This window comes from Abrus precatorius, unplaced genomic scaffold, assembly GCF_003935025.1.
Source record: "Abrus precatorius isolate BTA unplaced genomic scaffold, Abrus_2018 Scaffold3, whole genome shotgun sequence".
Classification (NCBI taxonomy): domain Eukaryota; kingdom Viridiplantae; phylum Streptophyta; class Magnoliopsida; order Fabales; family Fabaceae; genus Abrus; species Abrus precatorius.
The window spans coordinates 5,803,974-5,823,597 of record NW_020874373.1 but is presented as its reverse complement, the minus strand read 5'-3'; the positions used below and the strand labels follow the sequence as shown (position 1 = coordinate 5,823,597).

General features: G+C 31.0%; 1 protein-coding gene and 1 pseudogene across 1 annotated transcript; both read right to left on the bottom strand.

Moving 5' to 3' along the window:
- Positions 1-949: 949 nt before the first annotated feature.
- LOC113861124 lies at positions 950-5,467 on the bottom strand (annotated as a pseudogene).
- A 744-nt stretch (positions 5,468-6,211) lies between these two features.
- Positions 6,212-10,303, bottom strand: LOC113861122 (formin-like protein 11). The gene is made up of 5 exons (XM_027493741.1): positions 9,060-10,303; positions 8,625-8,815; positions 8,231-8,463; positions 7,354-8,024; positions 6,212-6,536 (listed from the first exon to the last, which is right to left on the bottom strand). The coding sequence occupies exons 1-5, from the start codon at positions 10,301-10,303 to the stop codon at positions 6,212-6,214; spliced, it is 2,664 nt and encodes an 887-aa protein (XP_027349542.1).
- Positions 10,304-19,624: the final 9,321 nt, after the last annotated feature.

The window sequence follows — 19,624 nt, the reverse complement described above, 5'->3', positions numbered from 1 at the left end:
ATCCGACGGTTAGGGTTGTGCCACGATGGCGATTTGTGGCTGTCAGATCCAATCTAAAAGATGTTGAAGTTGGAAGTCACTTTTTGCCTTGGTTGCATTGTGGCTAGCTTAATCGGACGGCTGCTTCGTGTGACACGCTGGCTATCCGTGTTTTTGCCTTAGGTCTAACGGTGTTGCTTGATCGTAGTTGTTTAATACAGCATCAAATTACGTCACTGAAGGAAGTCGAATGCTCAACAGTTGCTTAATACCTTCTTCCTTCAAATATTGCAGGCGCCTTTGGACATTTTTTTTAATCATTTTAGACGATGTTCAAAGGTTCATTTTTTGTTTTGCAAGAAAAATATTAAAATTATTTTAAAAAACGTTGTTCATTCAATAATTAAAATAAATGCTTTTAAGATCATACTTGAATAGCAAATATTGCAAATTTAAAATAAAAGCAGGGGCGTATGATTTGTAAAGTTAGAAGAAATTTTTTATTTTTTATATTTTATTAGTGTTTGAAATATTTACAAATATTTTGAATTCAAAATTTATCCATAAATTAAAAAAATTAATTTTATTGTATTGTATACATCCTCACTTTGAATTTAATTTTTTCTTTTTTCTCTTTTAAAGCAAAATTTATCAAGTTTTATATAATTTTTTTTTCGCTTAAGCTAACATAATTTATTTAAACAAATTTATAAAATTCGTTTAAACTAAATTTGTATAAATTTTTTTTGTTATTTTATTCATTTTTTACTTAAATAAATTTATTTTTAGCTAAATAAAAATGAAACTGGACATCTAGTCTATATATTAACTGTATTAAATATATATTCAAATTATTTCTGTAAAATATACTTTATACTATTACATTAAATTTATTTATTTTCAATTAGATACCAACGGATTCATTTAAATTTTGACTAAAATTCTTAAGTAAAAAAAAAAAAAAAAAACCTTAAATTCGGCCTTCAATAGAGAACTCCAAATTGACAACAAATCCTGTGCATGCTTTGGCTACGGAATCATCCTACTTCAATAATAAAATCAGATTAAAAATTTAAAATAACGATTTGTAAAACAAGTCACTACCTCCATCAAGCTTTTAACAGGCTTCGCATCAACTTCAATGATAACATCACCACGACGGAAACCAGCACCATCAACAGGGGACCCAGGGGTTACCTAACCAAAAACATTGAGGTTCCCTTGTAATAAACAGCTAATTTATAGTATTCCAACGTTTGCCTTGCATTGAATGCAAAGCATGTTGTCCCAGAAAAGAAACGATGACATACCTAAAAAACTGAGGATGAACAACCCAGACTAAGAGCAAAATCTATTCACATGGAGAATTACATATTTGTCATAATATTGCTTTGGCAGAAACTGCAGGAAATAAAAGCATTAATATTCCACCTAAGCTTGCTCTAAACATCCATCGCTTTGAATTTACACAAATAAGAATCTAAAGGACCACACAAGTAGCATCCATAGAAAGTGTTAATTAGGGCATACCATTAAAACGAGAATGCCCTCATCGACATCAGGGAATGAAGCATTTATCAGTTAAAGCTGCGCAATAATCATCTCATTGAGATCAAGCATCTGTAGCCCAAGCCAAGGCTGAACAAATCTCCTGAACAACATTATATAATGCTTACTGATTTATTCTAAAATATAGCGCATATTGGAACCACATTCCAAAGCCTGTAAAAAACGCACAAACTATAACTAACAGTGTTAAAAGTAAATTTGCATCCAACAACGTCGTAATTTAAAACCAAACATGCTAATAAAAGAGCGCAACTACGCAAGTATGAATTTAACAAAAAAAAAACACTATTTGATTTTGGAATATTAATTTTCAAAAATGTAAAAAATTGCATACAATTTCCGAGTAAAATGTCACATAAACGCCAAAATGGAAAGATAACAATATTTTACAAATGAAATAGAGCGGATGAAACCAATAACGTACCCACTTTTCATGAAATTCTCTGTAATTTTACACACATAATCGATTGGTACAGAAAAATTCAACCCAAAAGCAGCAGCCGCTTTCAGGGTGTTGACCCCAATAACTTCTCCATCCATGTTTACAAGAGGCCCTCCAGAATTTCCCTATGACATAGAAGCAAATAAAAACATGCCAAGCAGACAGAACAGATATCGAAGTTCAAATTTAGTCTTTATACCACATGCAAATCTAATTGGGGTAGGCGGATAATTCAAGGGGAGAAAAAGAGGAAGAAGTACCGCATTCATTGCACAATCTGTTTGTAAATACTCTCTCGGAATGCCACCAACACCCAAATCAGTACTTTTGCGGTTTACACAGCTATGCAAGAAACGATACAAGAAGTGATTTGATTAGTCAAAAAGACAGTCAAGTGCCTCTTTCTTTAAAACACCTCAAGTTTCACACTCAAAAGATAGGTTACTGCACTAAACAACCATAGAGCTTTGGCTTCCAAAATCTGTCAAATCATCATATGAAATGGCATAACTTATTACAAAATAACTTGGCTTCAAATCGGAATTGCCTAATTTTTTTTCTTCATACCTTATAATTCCAGCAGTGACAGTATTCTGAAGAGAAAGTGGACAGCCCATTGCTATTACCCAGTCCCCTGGACGAAGCTTACTTGAAGAACCAAGTTTAGCTTCTGGTAACGGGGTTTCAGAATTGATCTTCACAATGGCAGTATCTGAATGCCGGTCAGCATCTATCACTATCCCCTCAAATGTTCTTCCATCTTGAAGAGCGACTTCAATCTGTAGTATGGTTGATATTTTAAGATCAGCCATTAATTGTAAGACCGAGAAACAAATTTCCAGAGTCGTAATTTTTAAGATTCGTGTCTGATGTCTTCATGAAGCCAAAAACTAACGAAAAGGGGAAAAATAAAATGCCATGTATACAAAAACTTGCATATCAATAGTCTAAAATGATATGTGGGTAGAAGTATTTTAGTTAAGAGATTTACACATTCAAGTTAAGCATATTAAGAACCAATTATTCAGCCAACCAACTAAAATAGAACTAAAGAGTGATTCACCTGTCATTATTTTGTATATACTGAGTAATAAATCATCACACATTCAAGTTGCAACTAAAGAGTGTTTATGATAGTAATACAAACCATATGAATGAAAGAATCATTTTTATTCAGTTGTGTAAGCAATCATACCTAACAGCTATAATTTAGGAATGCCCTATTTTGTTGGGAATAGATTAATGAATTTTCAAACCATCACCTAGAAAGTTGTGTCATCCAAAGCCAAGCAAGGTCTGTAACATCTTCAACATAAATCTACATCTTAAGAAGAAAGGTATTGTTAACCTCATCTCTTAGGATTATGTTTAAACATCTAAAAGTTGATTTTTTCAAGAAAGAATGCATTTATTGTATTAAAGTTAAAAATATTAATAAACACCTATAATTTTAATGAAATCTTATTATTATTTGTTGCTTAAACTCGGTGTAGACCGAGGTTAGCGTTTTCTTAAAAAAAATCCTGTCATGCTAACTTGAAGCTGGTTTAATGTAAATAGACATGGGATGTGTTTGAGAAATGTCCAACTTTTACAAGATCTCAAATTTTGCATCATATAAAGCTATAACAAGTTTACCAACACATTATGGCAATTATATGTTTGAGAGATAGGCCACAGCGTGTAAACAAACCTTCCCTTTGGATGAACTTATCATGCCTTCAAAATTAACGACAGCATGAGCACATGTCAAGGTTGTCCCTTTCTTGTTGATGATTGTTCCCGAACCCACAACCCTTCCAGTCCTAATACAAAAGAAATCTATGCGGCGGATGGCTAATGCTCAGAATAAACTAAAAGGGGCATGATAAATTAAACGTTCAAGGATAAAAGATACCAAAGCATGTAGCTTCTGGAACTACAATATGAACAACTGCAGGCCCAACTTTAGCAGCTGCATTTGCAATAGTATCTCTGCCAAAACTATCACTTGGCTTTGATCCATCACGGACAGCCCCAGAAGCTCCCTTGAATATGCCAAACGAAAACAGCGACTGTATTCCTACAATATTTCAGCTCGAATTGTAATACAAACATTTACATAACACACGCATATACCAAGTTCAAAACAAAGTAAGGACACACCAGATTGGTTGGAAAAAGATAAACATTGAGGGGACAAATCATGCAGAACTGGACGTGTCAACCACAGGGAATCCTGTAATGGCTCGGGCACCCACGCTGTAACTGATGCTTCTAAATTTGAAACCACATTAGTAGAAAATCAATATCACTTCTAAATTTAGAAATGACATTTCTTTAATTGACAAATATCAACCCACCAAAGGAAGTGTGGATACATGTTTTATGGTTCAGGGCAACAGCAAATTCTACACAATTATAAACGCTCCCTCGAAGACTCTAAATGACAATATTACTAAAGTATGCTCCTGTAGAAACAGGATTGTATCCTATGTTTATGTTTGTAAGAGTTTATTGAAGAAAAAGTTTCTACCAATACATTTTTTATAAGTGGTAACTTCAATTCTTTTGCAGTTACCCATCGAAATGTAAGAAGAGCCTGTTTGTCTATACAAAGCAATGGATTTTCCCAGATTTCCCAAAAAATGCTTTGGCCTAAGGAGGTTGATAATGCACAGACAAACATCCTCAAGCTCCAAGTGTAGAAAGTATAAGGAAGTGGGAACTGGTCAAGCGTAAAATAAAGTGAAATTAGACTAGAAAATTTATATGTAATATTGTCTAAAAACCGTAAAATGCGAGTTTGCTAGAAAATGAAATATACCACTTCTAAAATCTAGTATATGCGGATAGAAAGTTGAGGAAAGAAATATCGAGTATGAAGAAATAGGAGAATAGGCAAAATGTATTGAATTAGTTGATTTTTCAGGGGACTAAGTAAAGAATAGGTAATAAAACTTCATCACCAGAATAACTTTTAACTAGGTTTAATTATTTTTTTTTCTCTTTACTTTGACAAATATATGATTTTAATTTTTGTTAAAATTAATTAAATTTCTCAAATTTTATTTAAATTTATTTATTTCTCAAATTTTATTTAAAACATTTAAATTCTTATTTTTTATTCAAAATTTTGATTAATTGAATCTTTCAAGTTATTACAAATATTCTCTTTCTCAAAATACACTAAGCTTAACATTAAATTTCAGCCAGATACAGAAATAAAATCACAATTTTACTTTTAAAAATTCTTATACAATTTCTTTAAGAACACTTCAAATCTTGTTAATTTTAAAGGGGAGGCATATGACATATAGCTCAAACTATAAGGACCCCACCCTGTAAAGCAATAAATTAATAATAGAGGGTGAGATGCTCACTGAAACGAGCATTGTTATTGGACCAAAGAATAGCAGAACCGAAAGTCGCGATTGCCATAGCTCTAACAGCAGAGCTTCTGCTGAAACCTACAAAACTTCGCTGCGACGCATTCATCTCCCAATAAGAGTCTCTCACTTCAAAAATAAAATTGCATAAAACGATGAACGCATAAAATAACGATACCATGAAATGCACCATGACCAACGACGGCGTCAATCTTGCGCACCCTTCACCTCTACGAGCCAAGAAAAAATAGACTTACGTCAAAATGTCGCTAATGCGGAAGTTACAGAAACAAATAGGTGTGAGATAGCAGGAAACATTCACTACAATATGCCAAGGCCCAAAAGCCCATGGCCCCACAAGCCATACTTTTCATGCTTCCTTTCGTTTTCAACTTATTTCAGTTATTTCTACGTTCGGATTTTCACATGCAAACACAAATCGTTATTCATTTCATTGCATGGCTTAAGAAGTGCCTCTCTTCGTTGGTCAACTTTGTTTCTACATTTATAATTCTTCAACGTAAAAAGAAAAAAATTGTAATTATTTTTTTGTTGTATTATATAATATTAATAATTAAGAAAAAACTAAGCTAAAACTAGGGTGGGCATATAAACAAATTTTTTGAAAGTAATGAAGTTCAATTATCTAATTAAATCCTTAATCAATTCGTTCCTTCACCTTCTTGTCCTCTTCAGTCATTTCCTCAGCCTCCTTCACCATCCTATCAATCCCTTTAAGGCTCAAACGCCCCTTATCATTGGTGATACTGATAAAGAATCAAGGGTTAGTTTCAATCTAATTACAACACTAAGTCCAACCAATTGATAGGTAAGGTAATAATTAGAACCCTGATTAGATTGGGTTAGTACTTTTGGTTTCTTCCCCTCTTTCACTGCTGAGTATTCCACCTTGAATAGCAGCACCAATTGCAACAGCCTCATCAGGGTTGATACCCCTGCTCAGTTCTTTCCCATCAAAGGCATCTCGTATCAGTTGTTTCTCTATCAATTGGATGAAATAGTCCATGAGGCTGTGGTCAAAGTCCTCTCCTCCCAAGTGGGTATCTCCACTAGTAGCACGAACCCAAACAGAAGCAAAGCCGCCGTTATTTTGCTCTTCGCCATTGAAATCGATTGATTCGATTCCTATACCTCGCTGCGTTTGAAACAATGTGGAGCTAAAGCAGCAGAGTGTAGAAATTTATAGTTCATATTACGCAAGTTTAAAGTGATTAAGTTTGCCTTTGTATACGCATAAGATATTTATAAATTTAAACGCATCTTAATATTATAAATTAAATTATAAAATTTATTTTGATTATATAAATACTTATTCGAATTATAAAATTATAAAATTGTTAAAACCTATTAGACGATAAAATATTTGCCGTTTGGATTGAGTTTGTTATAAAACATAAGATGTTTTATCTTAAAAGTAATAAATTGAAGATTATTTTTCTACTAAACTATAAAATAATTTAATAAGTAGCTTTGAATTAATGAGCATCATAAGGGAAGCAAAAGTAGTTACTTTAAATCTGAAAATACAACCTCTCTAGACATATTTTAATTTAACAGGTGACAATTTCAAAAACTTCTGGCAGTGTTTTATATAATCCAAGAAGACAATAAAAAGTTGAGGATTGAGATTCCTTAAATTTAACTTTTCAAACTTCAAGCACGAAACATGAACAAAGTTAAAGAAATTCAAGTGGAATTAGCGCATGAATAACAGACTTATACTGATGAAACAAATATACAGAACTGGAAAACTTCACAAAACGAAAGGTATGATCAAGTAACGATAAGGAAACATGTTTTTTAATACAAAAATAAGATAATAGAAAGCTAATTACTCGAGACACGTGTATACAAAATATATGCATATAAGTTATTTTACAACATTAGAATAATGAAAGTGTTAGCATAATTCCAAATCCTATCATTTTGCATATTATACAAACACACGAGGGTCTCTACTCTGTCTATATAAACCTTCTAAGCTCATTACACACATTATCTAGCATGTCTAGAAAGTCCTTCACGATCATGAAGATTCCAAGTGGATTTGGGTCTTCGTTACTCACATCCCCATGAAAATACTCATTTATTTCCTTCACGCGTGTCAGGACTCTATCTTTCTCTCCTTGCAATTCGTGCACCTTTTTTACTGCATAATTCAGAAAACACTTCATAGAATTTACAAAGCTCTCACATTTTTTATCCTCATGCAACTGCCCCTTCACCAGCTTTTGCATGTTAGCCATTCCATCGGATAGGTTTGAGACAGATCTTGAAAGAACATCTAAGTCAATGGTAGCTGTTTTCTTAACGTTACTTAATTCAGTGCTTAGACCAGAAACAAGTTCAAGTCCTATTCTTTTATATTCTTCTTCTTTTGTTCTGTTTTCACTTTTCTTCCCTTTAATGCTATGATCTGATGAAGCTCTAATTCCTTCTGACCGAACAATCTCCTGAACAAAGAAATGGAGCAATGTGGTTTTACCATCGGTTCCTTTAACATCAGAAAGCTTGAGAAGGGCATCGAGCTTGAATGCTCTGGCACCTCCCCTTATTGTACCAACGTTCATACGGTTTCCCGTTTTGAGCACTGCTTCCAGTAATGTCAAGAAGAGCTTGCTTGACCTTAGTTCCTTGCACGCTTCCTTATGAGACAAATTCACAACATCAGAAACTAAAAATCCCAGGATAAATTATGTTTTTAATAGTCTTTAGTTATTTTCAAATTCTTAAAAATATTTTATTATCACTTGTTAACGTGACATGCGTTTAAATATTTTACTTTGAGACCACTCATGTCACATTATGTATAAACTTTTATTTGTAAATGGTAAAATATATATGTGGGTACCTCTATCGCTGAAAAAGAGTTATTGAGGTGAACAATTTCATCTTCGAAAGTCTCTTCGTAAAGCATGGCTTCCACTCGTTGAAAGGAAAATGGTATGCTTAGCATTGCTCTCACAAATTTTTCGGCTGACCCCAGTTCATTGACGTCTTTATAAGTTAAGAGCTTAGCCTCTTCTTCCTTCGTGGGTACCATTTTCAGCAGTGCCTCTAGTTGTTGCAAAGACAAACCCTTCCCTGTTTTATAAGTTAATTTTTAATAGGATAATTAATTTATCATTGAGTTTAAGGACGATTATCATTTATCATTTCTAACACGGATATTGAATAAGAATTTTCCTTCCTAAAGGTTATTTTTTATCATGTGGGAAATAATGCTTACAATATAGGACATTTACCTTGTATTAGGGCTTCGCAAACTTGCTCAGCTGTCATACTCAGAGCTTTGGAGAGTATTGTTATGTTCTGTAGCCGTTTTGGCTCAAGTACGTGCTTCATTGGTGATGGGCTTTTGCTCTTTGTTTCATCGTTTTTCATTGAATTTTGTAGATTGTAACCAAAAAGTGCCTCCATCATTTCCTCATCCAACCTGATTAAAATTCATCACGTGCTTAAGCTAAGAAATACAAAATACAAATAAACTTAAATTCTCTAAGTTATTAAATAAAACTATATGGTCACGTTAAAAAGAAAAAAAAACACTCTTTTTATCAAATAAATAATGATATATTTTTTAATCTGATGTGGTGATGATCATGTCATATTAAGAGGATCTAATGGAACAGAAAAGTGAAGTAAATGATATTGCTAGTGTTTGTGATTGAAGAACTTACTCAAATGAGCTTGTTTGTAGCTTATCCCAAACCATGATTCGATCTGGGTTAGCTCTTACTTTGTCCCAGTGAAGGGGTTTGAGTTTTGGGAGGGTGTTTCCATCCTTACCCAGTTGTTGAGGTAGTGGTAAAGGTGGAGGTGGTGGAGATGGTGGAGGGTAAGTAGAGGATTGTGGACACTGAAAATAAGTTTCAATCTTTCTTGGCCCTTCCTGTTTGGGACTGAATGGTGATTGGCTAGATTTTACCTTTGAAGTCGATGACAAAATTGAATTTCTTGGGGAGAGGGACAATATTTCATTTAGACTACCAGATGAAGCATTAGAAAATACGAGAATTGGTGAATGTGAATCAACACATGAATGAAAACTTTCGTTATCTGAATCTCCAAAGCAAGAGTTGCATCCATTATATTCGTATTTCACGGACTCCAAATCCTCGTGAACAGAGAGAATTTCCTTTGTGGAAGAACTACTAGCATTTTCATATTCTGGATTAATTACTTCTTGTTCTTGGCATGACTCTATCTCCTTCTCATAAATTGTACATGTTGGGGAGCTATGACTTGAAATGCTACTTTGTGATCTCTCACAAGTTTGTTTCAAACTAAAAATATTTTCATAGCTCAAACTCACATTTCTTGATGAATTTTGGTAAGTACCTCTAGTTCTTCCTTTCTTGCTAAAGAGTGGAATTGTCCTCTTGGGTTTCTTTTTCTGATTTCTGAATTTTCCGCAGACCCAGAAACACCCAAGTGCACAAATTAACGTGGCAACTCCACCAGATACTAAAACAGCCACTAGTGTTCTTTTAACTCTAGCTCTATCTCCATGTTGAACCTTGTTAAGTCGCTGTTTCTTGTGAGAGTCATATCTTGGAGGGTGGGAATGAAGGAGAACATGCAGGGCTGGAGCTAGAGCCTTAGGTTCTGGGTTGGGTGGAGGAGAATGTGATGGGGAAACAAAGTCGGAGTTGTCATAACTTGGTCCTCTTGAGTGGAATCTGTTGAGTCCAAGCAAAGTTCTAAACTTTTCCACCATGAAAGTTTGCTTGTTTTCACTCTCTTCTATTCCTGACATTTTCTTAATCTGGTTTTCATTTTCTTGATGATTCTCCTCGGTGAAATAGATCTTTGAAGGGTCGTGGACATGGAAGGTTTCTGCTGCATTCAACACTGCATGCACAGTCAAAATGTGGGTTCTTTGCAATGATAGGAACATCAATATGGTAACGATGAAAATCATGGTGTGAGCCTCAGAATCGAAAGTTCTCAATCCATCAATGCACCTTTCTCTTCTTTGAAATCTGAATTTCTTTTTGTCACATTAATTTACTTTATCTAATGAGACAAAAGAAAAGCAGATACGGCTGGTGCAGGTTATGCTGAAGAAGATCCAGGACTGTGTCTTTAATGCCACTCCAAGGAATCCACGAACCTGGCTGTTGCATTGGTTCTTTACTTCCTTCTTAGTGCACTCAATCTCTTAGTTCTCACCATAATCAATTCCACCATACATGACACTGTATCTTTCCCTTTAACTTGACTTAAGACTTTTGTCTTACATGCAATTTAAACCCATATATATTGTCACAAATTATATGGAAAGTATAGATTGTCAGTTAAATAATTTTTTATTATTAATATGGTTATAATATTTGAAAAAAAAAATGCTTAAATAAGGGTGATAATAACACTTACGAGCAGCGATAAATTCATTCCATACATGGAAGCTATTCACTTAAGCACTGTAGCCTACTCCCCTTTGGAGTGTTAATTTCTGGATCCAAAAGCTCAGGATATGATAATTGAGTCTTGATCGTTGCAGCTGGGTAAAGCATTTTGGTAGCTGAGAAGTCATCTATGTTTTTTTAAAACTACAAAATGTAGTTCAAAAGTCATCTAATCAAAACAACGTAGAAATGGATAGTGGGTCCCGTTTGTTGGGCTTGGCTAACTCTCTTCGGGTGATTCCACAAGATTTCTCCAACCCCACTAAAGAAGAGAGATGGGCTAGTATAGTAGGGGACCAAGAGTCCTACTAACAAATGTTTATGGATGCAAATATTTTATGATTTCACTTTCAAATGTTTATTGCCGGTTGTTTTCTTGGTTCCAACTTTCAAGTATGTTATATACTGTTTGTTAAGAAGGATGTCGATTTTTTTTACCATTAGAGGAATGTGATTAGACTCCGCTTTCCTAACCTAACCATTTGAGACAATCACACCCATTATATATGATCGAGAAATGAAGGGAAAGGGGATTGAAAGTGTCACACTAACAATAACATGCACATCTATGGATAATGATCTGGTTTTGACATCTACAATTGCCTTCGTGGAAGACCTTGTTCGTGTCGTATTCCCAATTTGTGATGCAATTGCATTCAAGAGGGCAAATCAATTGTATGAAAAAGTCTGAATTGATATCATTTAGACACAAAAGCGTAAGCCTTTCCTTTTTTTTAATTATTGGTTAAACCCATAAGCTCGTATACATATGTTGACTTCATGTTAGGTCTCGTGTTGTTTTTGTCATTATTTTAAAACGAGCCCTGTAGTTATTAATAAAAAAACTTAAAATTGGAAGAACTGAAAATAAAACTTATAAAAATATATTTAAATTAAAAAGCTAAAGTTGACGCGTCGCAAATTTTAAGTATTTACACATTGATAAACTAGGTTGGTGTTTGAAGTTATTTATCAAAACAACTAAATTTGTTAATTACACATTGAAATAACATATTGCAGTGGACTTTTCATGTAATGAAATTCCGAGCATAAAATATAACAAAAGCAGGGTACGTGGGTTAAAACTCCCCAAAAGGTTAATAAATTTTTTTCTTATAAACTAGATAATTCCTCACTTTTCTAGAAATTCAGTGAAACTAATCATACATAACAATGGATGCAGAATTCACCGTTATTTATCTAATCACATGTAGGCATGTTGCAATCAAGAGAATTTGCCAACGAGTTATTTGACGCATTTTGCCGTGGTGGTGACATAACATAAGCTTACATAACCAAGCATCAGCTGCACCAATTTTGGCAACAAATTACAGAATCAAGCCTCGACACCTTCTTTCACATGTAAGACTACTACTTTTAGAAGTTTTTGTATTAACCTCTCTTTTTTTTTTCCTCTTCTACCTTTTCAATAATTTCATTGTTACTTCAAACTCTCAAATAAACTCTTTAAAGTTCTTAATTCTCTAAAATGCCTTACACTACTCAGATTACGGTCTGAATCTCTGAGATTTGTGCCTTGCAAGAAAAGAAAAAAAAAACTTCACATTCCATTTTTTGCTTATCTAGCATGATCATCGTACAATTATTGACTTCATAATAATATACTTTGGTACAAAAATATCTAAAATAAGAACTAGAGAAAAATCACAAATATAAAATATTGTATTTCAAAACAGAACCTAATTATCAATCATCATAAATATAATATGCTTTGGAGAAAATATTTTATATGGGTCGCAGGAGAGTTATTTCTTTCTCTTTTATTTTTATAGTGCTCAAAAACAAGAAAAATATAATGATAATTATTTTTTTCTCTGTACTTTCTCTAGTAACAAATAAACATAAGAGGTCGTTTGAAAAAAAAAAGATTTTGAAAACAAAAAGGGGGAGGTGGTAATGTTAATAATTTTTTTATAATAAATTATGTAAAATAAAAAATTAATGCATCAAATTTATATTAATTTAATATATTAATTATTGATTTTATATCACAAAAATATATAATTTATTAAATTTAAGATTAAAATATGTATTCTCTTTTTTTCCTTTCCTTACAAAAAAAAAAACTTCGTCCCAAATAACCCTTAAATAATTATAATCCATGCCAGGGTGGACAAGAATGCCGACCGAAGAATCACTGCAGAAGTTGTTAAAAAGGTTAGTGTATGAAAAAAAGAAAAAGAAAATAATAGAACTATAGTTTCCTTCAATTTTTTCCTCGTATTTAAAGAAAAAAAACATTAAAAAAATTTAAAAAAACATGAGTCATATTATATTTATTTTTATTTTGATATATTATGAATATAATTTTTTAAACTATTAATTAATTATAAATTATTACAGGCATAACTTTTAAGATAACTATTATAAAATTAATAATTTTTAATAATATAATAATTTATAATTAGATAATAAAAAATATTCTTCACACGGTTAATATATTTATTTATTTTAAATTAATTTTAATATATATATATATTCCATTATCAATCAAGAAAAAAATAAAAAATGCAACTTTTTAAGTAGTTAATTGTTGCAAAAGTTAACACTTTTTGATAACATAATAATTCATGATTAGACGATGACTTAAAAATACAAATAATCTATTTATATGGTGTATACATATATAAATAATCATTTGAAACATGATTGTCTTAATTATCATATAATTAAGTCATTTTCATTTATAAAATCAATATATATATATATTCATTAAACTAATTAATTATTAATTTAATAAATATTGAAATTACTAAAAATGGCCCATGATTTTACTATCAAACCACCAAAATTAGCATACTCAAGGATATACTATACAATTTGAAACAACAGAAAGACGTAGAAGAAGGAATGGTAGAAAATGGAGTGAAGGACAAGAGAAAAGGTTTTGCCATCAAGCAGGCCTATTTCTATTGGATTACTCGTGAACAAGGTTCCTTTGAATGGTTTAAGGGTGTGATGGATGATGTTGTTGAATATGACGAGGATGGAATAATCGAACTTCATAACTATTGCACAAGTGTGTATGAGGAAGGAGATGCTCGATCAGCGTTGATTACAATGCTTCAATCCCTCCACTATGCCAAAAATGGTGTGGATATAGTTTCTGGCACAAGGGTCAAGACACATTTTGCTAGACCTAATTGGCTTAGTGTCTTTAAACATATTGCCCTCAAACATCCTAGCCAAAGAGTCGGTAAGTACTAATGTTGCTCTTAGTTTAATTGTTGAAATTCATATCATCATACCTTTGCTTGACTTATTTTTAATGTATTCAATTATTTTCAGGTGTTTTTTATTGTGGGGCACCCGCATTGGTTGGAGAACTTAAAAGCTTTTCTCTAGAGTTTTCGAGGAAAACCAACACCACGTTTGATTTTCATGCACTGGACTTTTTTGTGTAGCAAAACTAACGCTAATATTTTTTTATGATAGTTCGTTATTTTATTTTTTTTCCAACTGTAACATATTTAGTTAATGAAAATTTAATTAGCAATATACAGTGTTCACACCGAATTCCTGGTGACTGGTGATCTGACGGAGTAATCAAATATAGTCTTGACATTAAGCCAAAGTTTAAATTTTCTCAAAAGGAAAAAAATGCTTCTTTGGCACCCTTATGATTTTCTACTAGGGATGTATTAACGAGAGACATTTAATTTTTCCTTTTGCGGCTATCATAGAGGCTCAAGTGATGGGAAACCACCATACGAGTAAAGATAGAAGCTAGAAAATTAAGAGTGCTGTATTTGAGACACCAGGCCTCTGAGGAGAAAGAAATATGATAAATCAATTTTTCCTCCCCTTTAAAATGGTTTTTTACATTGCTTATATGCTATTTTTTCTTCTTGTAATATTTATTTACACTTTATTTTTATTTTATATATTACACGTAAATTATGTAAACAAACTAAATGGAAAGAGAAAATTCTCATTTTTGTTAATTCTAATACAATCATAAATTGCATATAAATAAACATGGATTATTGGAGAATTAATGACTTAATATGAATTTAAATGTTTATTTTTATAGTTTGATTAAAGTTGCCCCCATGATCCACCCACGCGATTTTGGCTAAAAGATTAAAATAATATATTTTTAAAAATAAAGTACCAAAATAAATTAAAATTTAAACAATTTCTCTGTCTGGGATAAATTTTTGCCAACTTAACACTAGTTTCGTATAAAAGTCAGATGAAACTAATTTTTATTTTTTTTTATTTAAGCATTTTGTCTAAAAGTGAGACGAAACAGTACTTGTTAATTTCGTCTGTCACTGGGACGTAATTGTAGGATGTTGACACGTGTCTTATGTCGGTAAATTCGTCTGAATTTTGGACGAAACCACTGGATGTTGACACGTGGTCCAATCTTGTTAATTTTGTCTTGACATTGGACGAAATCACTTACAAATCGTCTCAATCTTCGACGAAATCATAAAATTATGCAACGTGCAACAATCTTGCCAATTACCCCCGGTCCCTCGCCTGTTGTTGCCCCCAAAAATCCAGCATGCCATTTAGTATATTATGTATGCACATAGGCAACGAAATTGAAGTGTATCCAAACTTTCCAAGACTTGTTCTTCTCCAGATTTTAGATATTTTATGGGTTTTTTTGTTATTAATATTTTATTAAAATTATAATTTTTTAATTAATAAAATAAATAGAGATAGTTAAAATTTATGAATATTTAGTAAATATATTAGTATGAATGTTAAAATGAAAATGTAATTATTTAAATGTTATTAAAAAAATATAAAAGTTAGGAGATAGTTAATATTAACTTGTGTAATAAATAAAAATGATGTTATATTTGTTGTAAGAATTTATTTTATATATGTAAAATATGTATATAAACTATTAAATTATTTATAATATAAAATGATATAAATGTTGTAATATGTTTGTGTATGTTAATAAAGATTTAATAATTTATTATTTATATTAATAAGTATAGTTAAAATTGTTTATTGATATTTATTTTTGTTTTTTATAAATGCAGGATGAGTGAAATTATTATTATTGTATATTGGAATGAAAAAATTGTTGTTGGAAACAAAGGTGTGACATTTGAAGGTAACAAAAAAATAATAAAGATAAGAAGAAGGATAAGTTTTATGAATTTGAAAAAAAAGATTCATGACAAGTTGAATCTTAGTAATAATAATTTCATATCTAGAATAATTTTTCGTTTTATAGTTGATTCAAGCGCTAAACAATATACTGCATTGGATATATGTGATGATGAAGACATTGATTGTATGATTAGTGCGTATCAACAACAAAGTATTACAACTGTTATTGAATTATATGTACAGATTGCATTTGGTAAGAGTTCAAGAGGTGGGTCAAATATGTTGAACTTAAGCTTATCAATGTCACCGCCTAACCTTATGGAAATGACAAATATAAATATTACAGAAGGTATAAATTAAACTATAATTTTAATTTTATTTTATTTTTAATGACTACACATATTGAATAAGTGTATGTATTTTGAAGGATGTGCAGAATTATGCAATTATGAAGATGAAGATGAAGTCAATAGTGATTATGATGACATTGATGAAGGACATATTCTGTTAGACAGCTCATCGGACACAGATGTAGATGGTGATTTTGATTCTAATTTAAATTTACAACAAGAAAGTGTTGGAGGTATTATTTATAAAGTATATTGATTAAATAAATTATTTTTTATGGATGAATATTTACTATTTATATATAGTTGTAGGTGAAATACTTTTTTGGAATATAAGTCCATACTACAATTATATTAATTGGGACCACCCAGACCAAGAAATTGAAGCAGAAGAAATTAGTGATGACAATTCATGGGTTATTGGAGATGCGTTACATGTGGGTTTATTATTTGAATCGAAAGAGGAAGTGAAAAATGCCTTAAAATAACATGCAATGAAAATACATCAAAGTTATTATATTGTTGAGTCAAAATCAACAAAGTTATATGTGAGGTGTTTAAACCATAACAATGGTTGTCCTTGGAAAATAAGAGCATCATTGCTTAAAAATGCAACAAAGTAGAAAATAACAAGGTGTGGGGGTAAGCATACGTGTCTCAACCCAACAATATCTCAAGATCATACCAAGTTAGATTCAGATTTGATTTGTTCATGCATCATTGGTAAGTTTTCCATTAAATGTTATTTCGTGAAGGCTTTTGACAATAAAGGGACTAACCTGTTTTGTTTTTTGTTATGTAGGTATGGTAAATCTTGAACCATCATTGCCTATAAGTTTATTTCAAGAAAGGATGACAAGCCAATTTGGATATAAAATTTCATACAAGAAAGCTTAGAAGGCAAAACATAAGGCGATTGTAAGAATATTTGGTGACTGAGATGAATCATATGCTACCTTGCCAAGATAGTTAAAGTACATGTAATTTCATGCTCCAGGGTTTGTTTATAAGATTGAAACGAAACCATTTGTTGTTGGGCATCAACAGGATAACAGATTTAGAGTATTTGAGCGATTGTTTTGGTGTTTTCATTAATGTAAGGAAGCATTCAACTATTGCAAACCAATTGTTCAGGTAGATGGAACATTTTTGTATGGTAAGTATCGTCACACATTGTTGATTGCAACGACACAAGATGGAAATAATTGTGTACTACCAATTGCTTTTGCAATTGTTGAAGGAGAGACTTTGTCAGCGTGGGAATGGTTTTTTGCAATGATTCGTGTGCATGTGATGACAAGGTATGGTTTATGTTTAATATCTGATAGACATCAAAGCATCAAAAGTGCTGTTGCAAACCCACATATTGGTTGGCAACCTCCTAATGCATATCATGTTTATTGCATTCGTCATATAGCAAACAATTTCAATCATAGATTCAAGAACATTGATTTGAAAAAACAGCTGACGGCAGGTCTAATAGAAATTGACATACATGAGCAATCCCAGTAAATCCCGCAAGCTCAAAATGTTGAAGGATCTCCTGTGGAACACCATCCAAACCAGTTGAAATAAACTGACTCTTCCTAACCTTCAAAATGAGATGTTCCCGACCATCCCAAATATGTTCAGACACATAAATATTTTGTAAGTGTAATAATGAAGGATTCTCTGGTCCTGGATGAATAATACTATTCTGTCCTAAAGATGAAGCCATCTTCAGGAAAACAACATGGTCAAAAAGTAAAATTTAAACATTAATTATACAACAAAGTTAATAACATTGTCTCCTAAAGAATATCAATTTTAATTATTCACACTTAATTTTAAAAAAAATTGTAAATAAAGTTTCTATTTGCATATATTTTAACATTTTTTCAATTATTTGTATTTTTTTACATTAAATATCTAAATCAAATCTTAGTCCTAAATATATGAATGACCTTTATAAATGAGATTTATTTTTTCCTTTTTTTTTTCCATAACTAATTACTTTAAGTTTACTATATATTTTTTTCAACTAATGACATAATTTAAGATTACTAACTTTTTTTATTTTATTGAAAATTATATTATATGACAACATTTTTTATTCTCAAATAATTAGTATCAATCTAAAAATTTTATTTCACTAACTAAAATTGTTATTTCATCATAAATTAAATTATATATTTAAATTTATTTTTGTTAAACATTTAATTTACATAAGTAAATAAAACAATTTCATCATAATTAATTAATAGTCATTACATTATTTATTTTTAATTATTTATAATCTTAAATATTTAATAGTAGAATTTAAATATAAATTAATATATAGTCAATTATAATACATTTATTTTTTTTACTTTTATCATTTTTTTTAATTATCTATTACTGTTTTTTATTCATAAATTGAGTTATCATTTTACATTTTTCCATATTATTTAATATTAAAAAATGAAATTTTTATTTTCAAATTTTTATGTATTCTAAACATCATTTATTATATTATTAATCAACCAATTTTATACAACTATTTTTATTTTTCTATTCTAAATATTATTCAATAATTTAATCTAATGTATTTAATTTATTTTTATTTGTTTTTCAATTTACACCTCAAATTACTATGATAATTTTACATGTAAAATTTTATTTTTTTTACAAATTAAGATTGTTTTTATGTTTCTACAGAATTACTAAATTAAATTAAAATCAATCTTTAATCTAAACTACTCTATCTATATTTTTCTAATCAATTTAATTTGAATTATAAAAAATTAAATTACTTACAAAAAAATAAAACTAACTTGCTATCGATTTTTCCAGCCAACCACACTTTTTCCGGCAATAATAACCCCAAAAACGCTAGCAGTTTGTGCAATGGCGTCTCTCCACTACCCGACCTTTCTTCTCCAGCAAACGTTTGCAGTTTTTCCAAGTTTCTAAGACTTCCAGTCCAAAAACACTCCAAATCGACAATCAAAATGGATAAAATCACAAATCTGTAATGGATTAAGAAAATAACCACTTGCTCTCTCAAAAATCGCTCAAACAAATGGTAATGACTTCCACATCAAATCAAACGGACGAAAGAAGGAGAAGACAATTTGCAGTGCCTGTTCACTCTGTCGAGACGTAGACCAATAAGATAATTTCATCTTTGATTCAGACGAAATATTAAATTCAGAACTTTTTGTTTATTTCTTTTTAAATATGGGACACATGTCATTATTTTAGTAATTTCGTCTTACTCTTAGACGAAATGTTTAAATAAAAAAAATGAAAATTAATTTTGCCTGACTTTTATACAAAACTAGACAACTAGTGTTAAATGGACAAAAATTTATGTAAGACAAAAAAAATTGTTTAAATTTTAATTTATTTTGGTAATTTGTTTTTAAA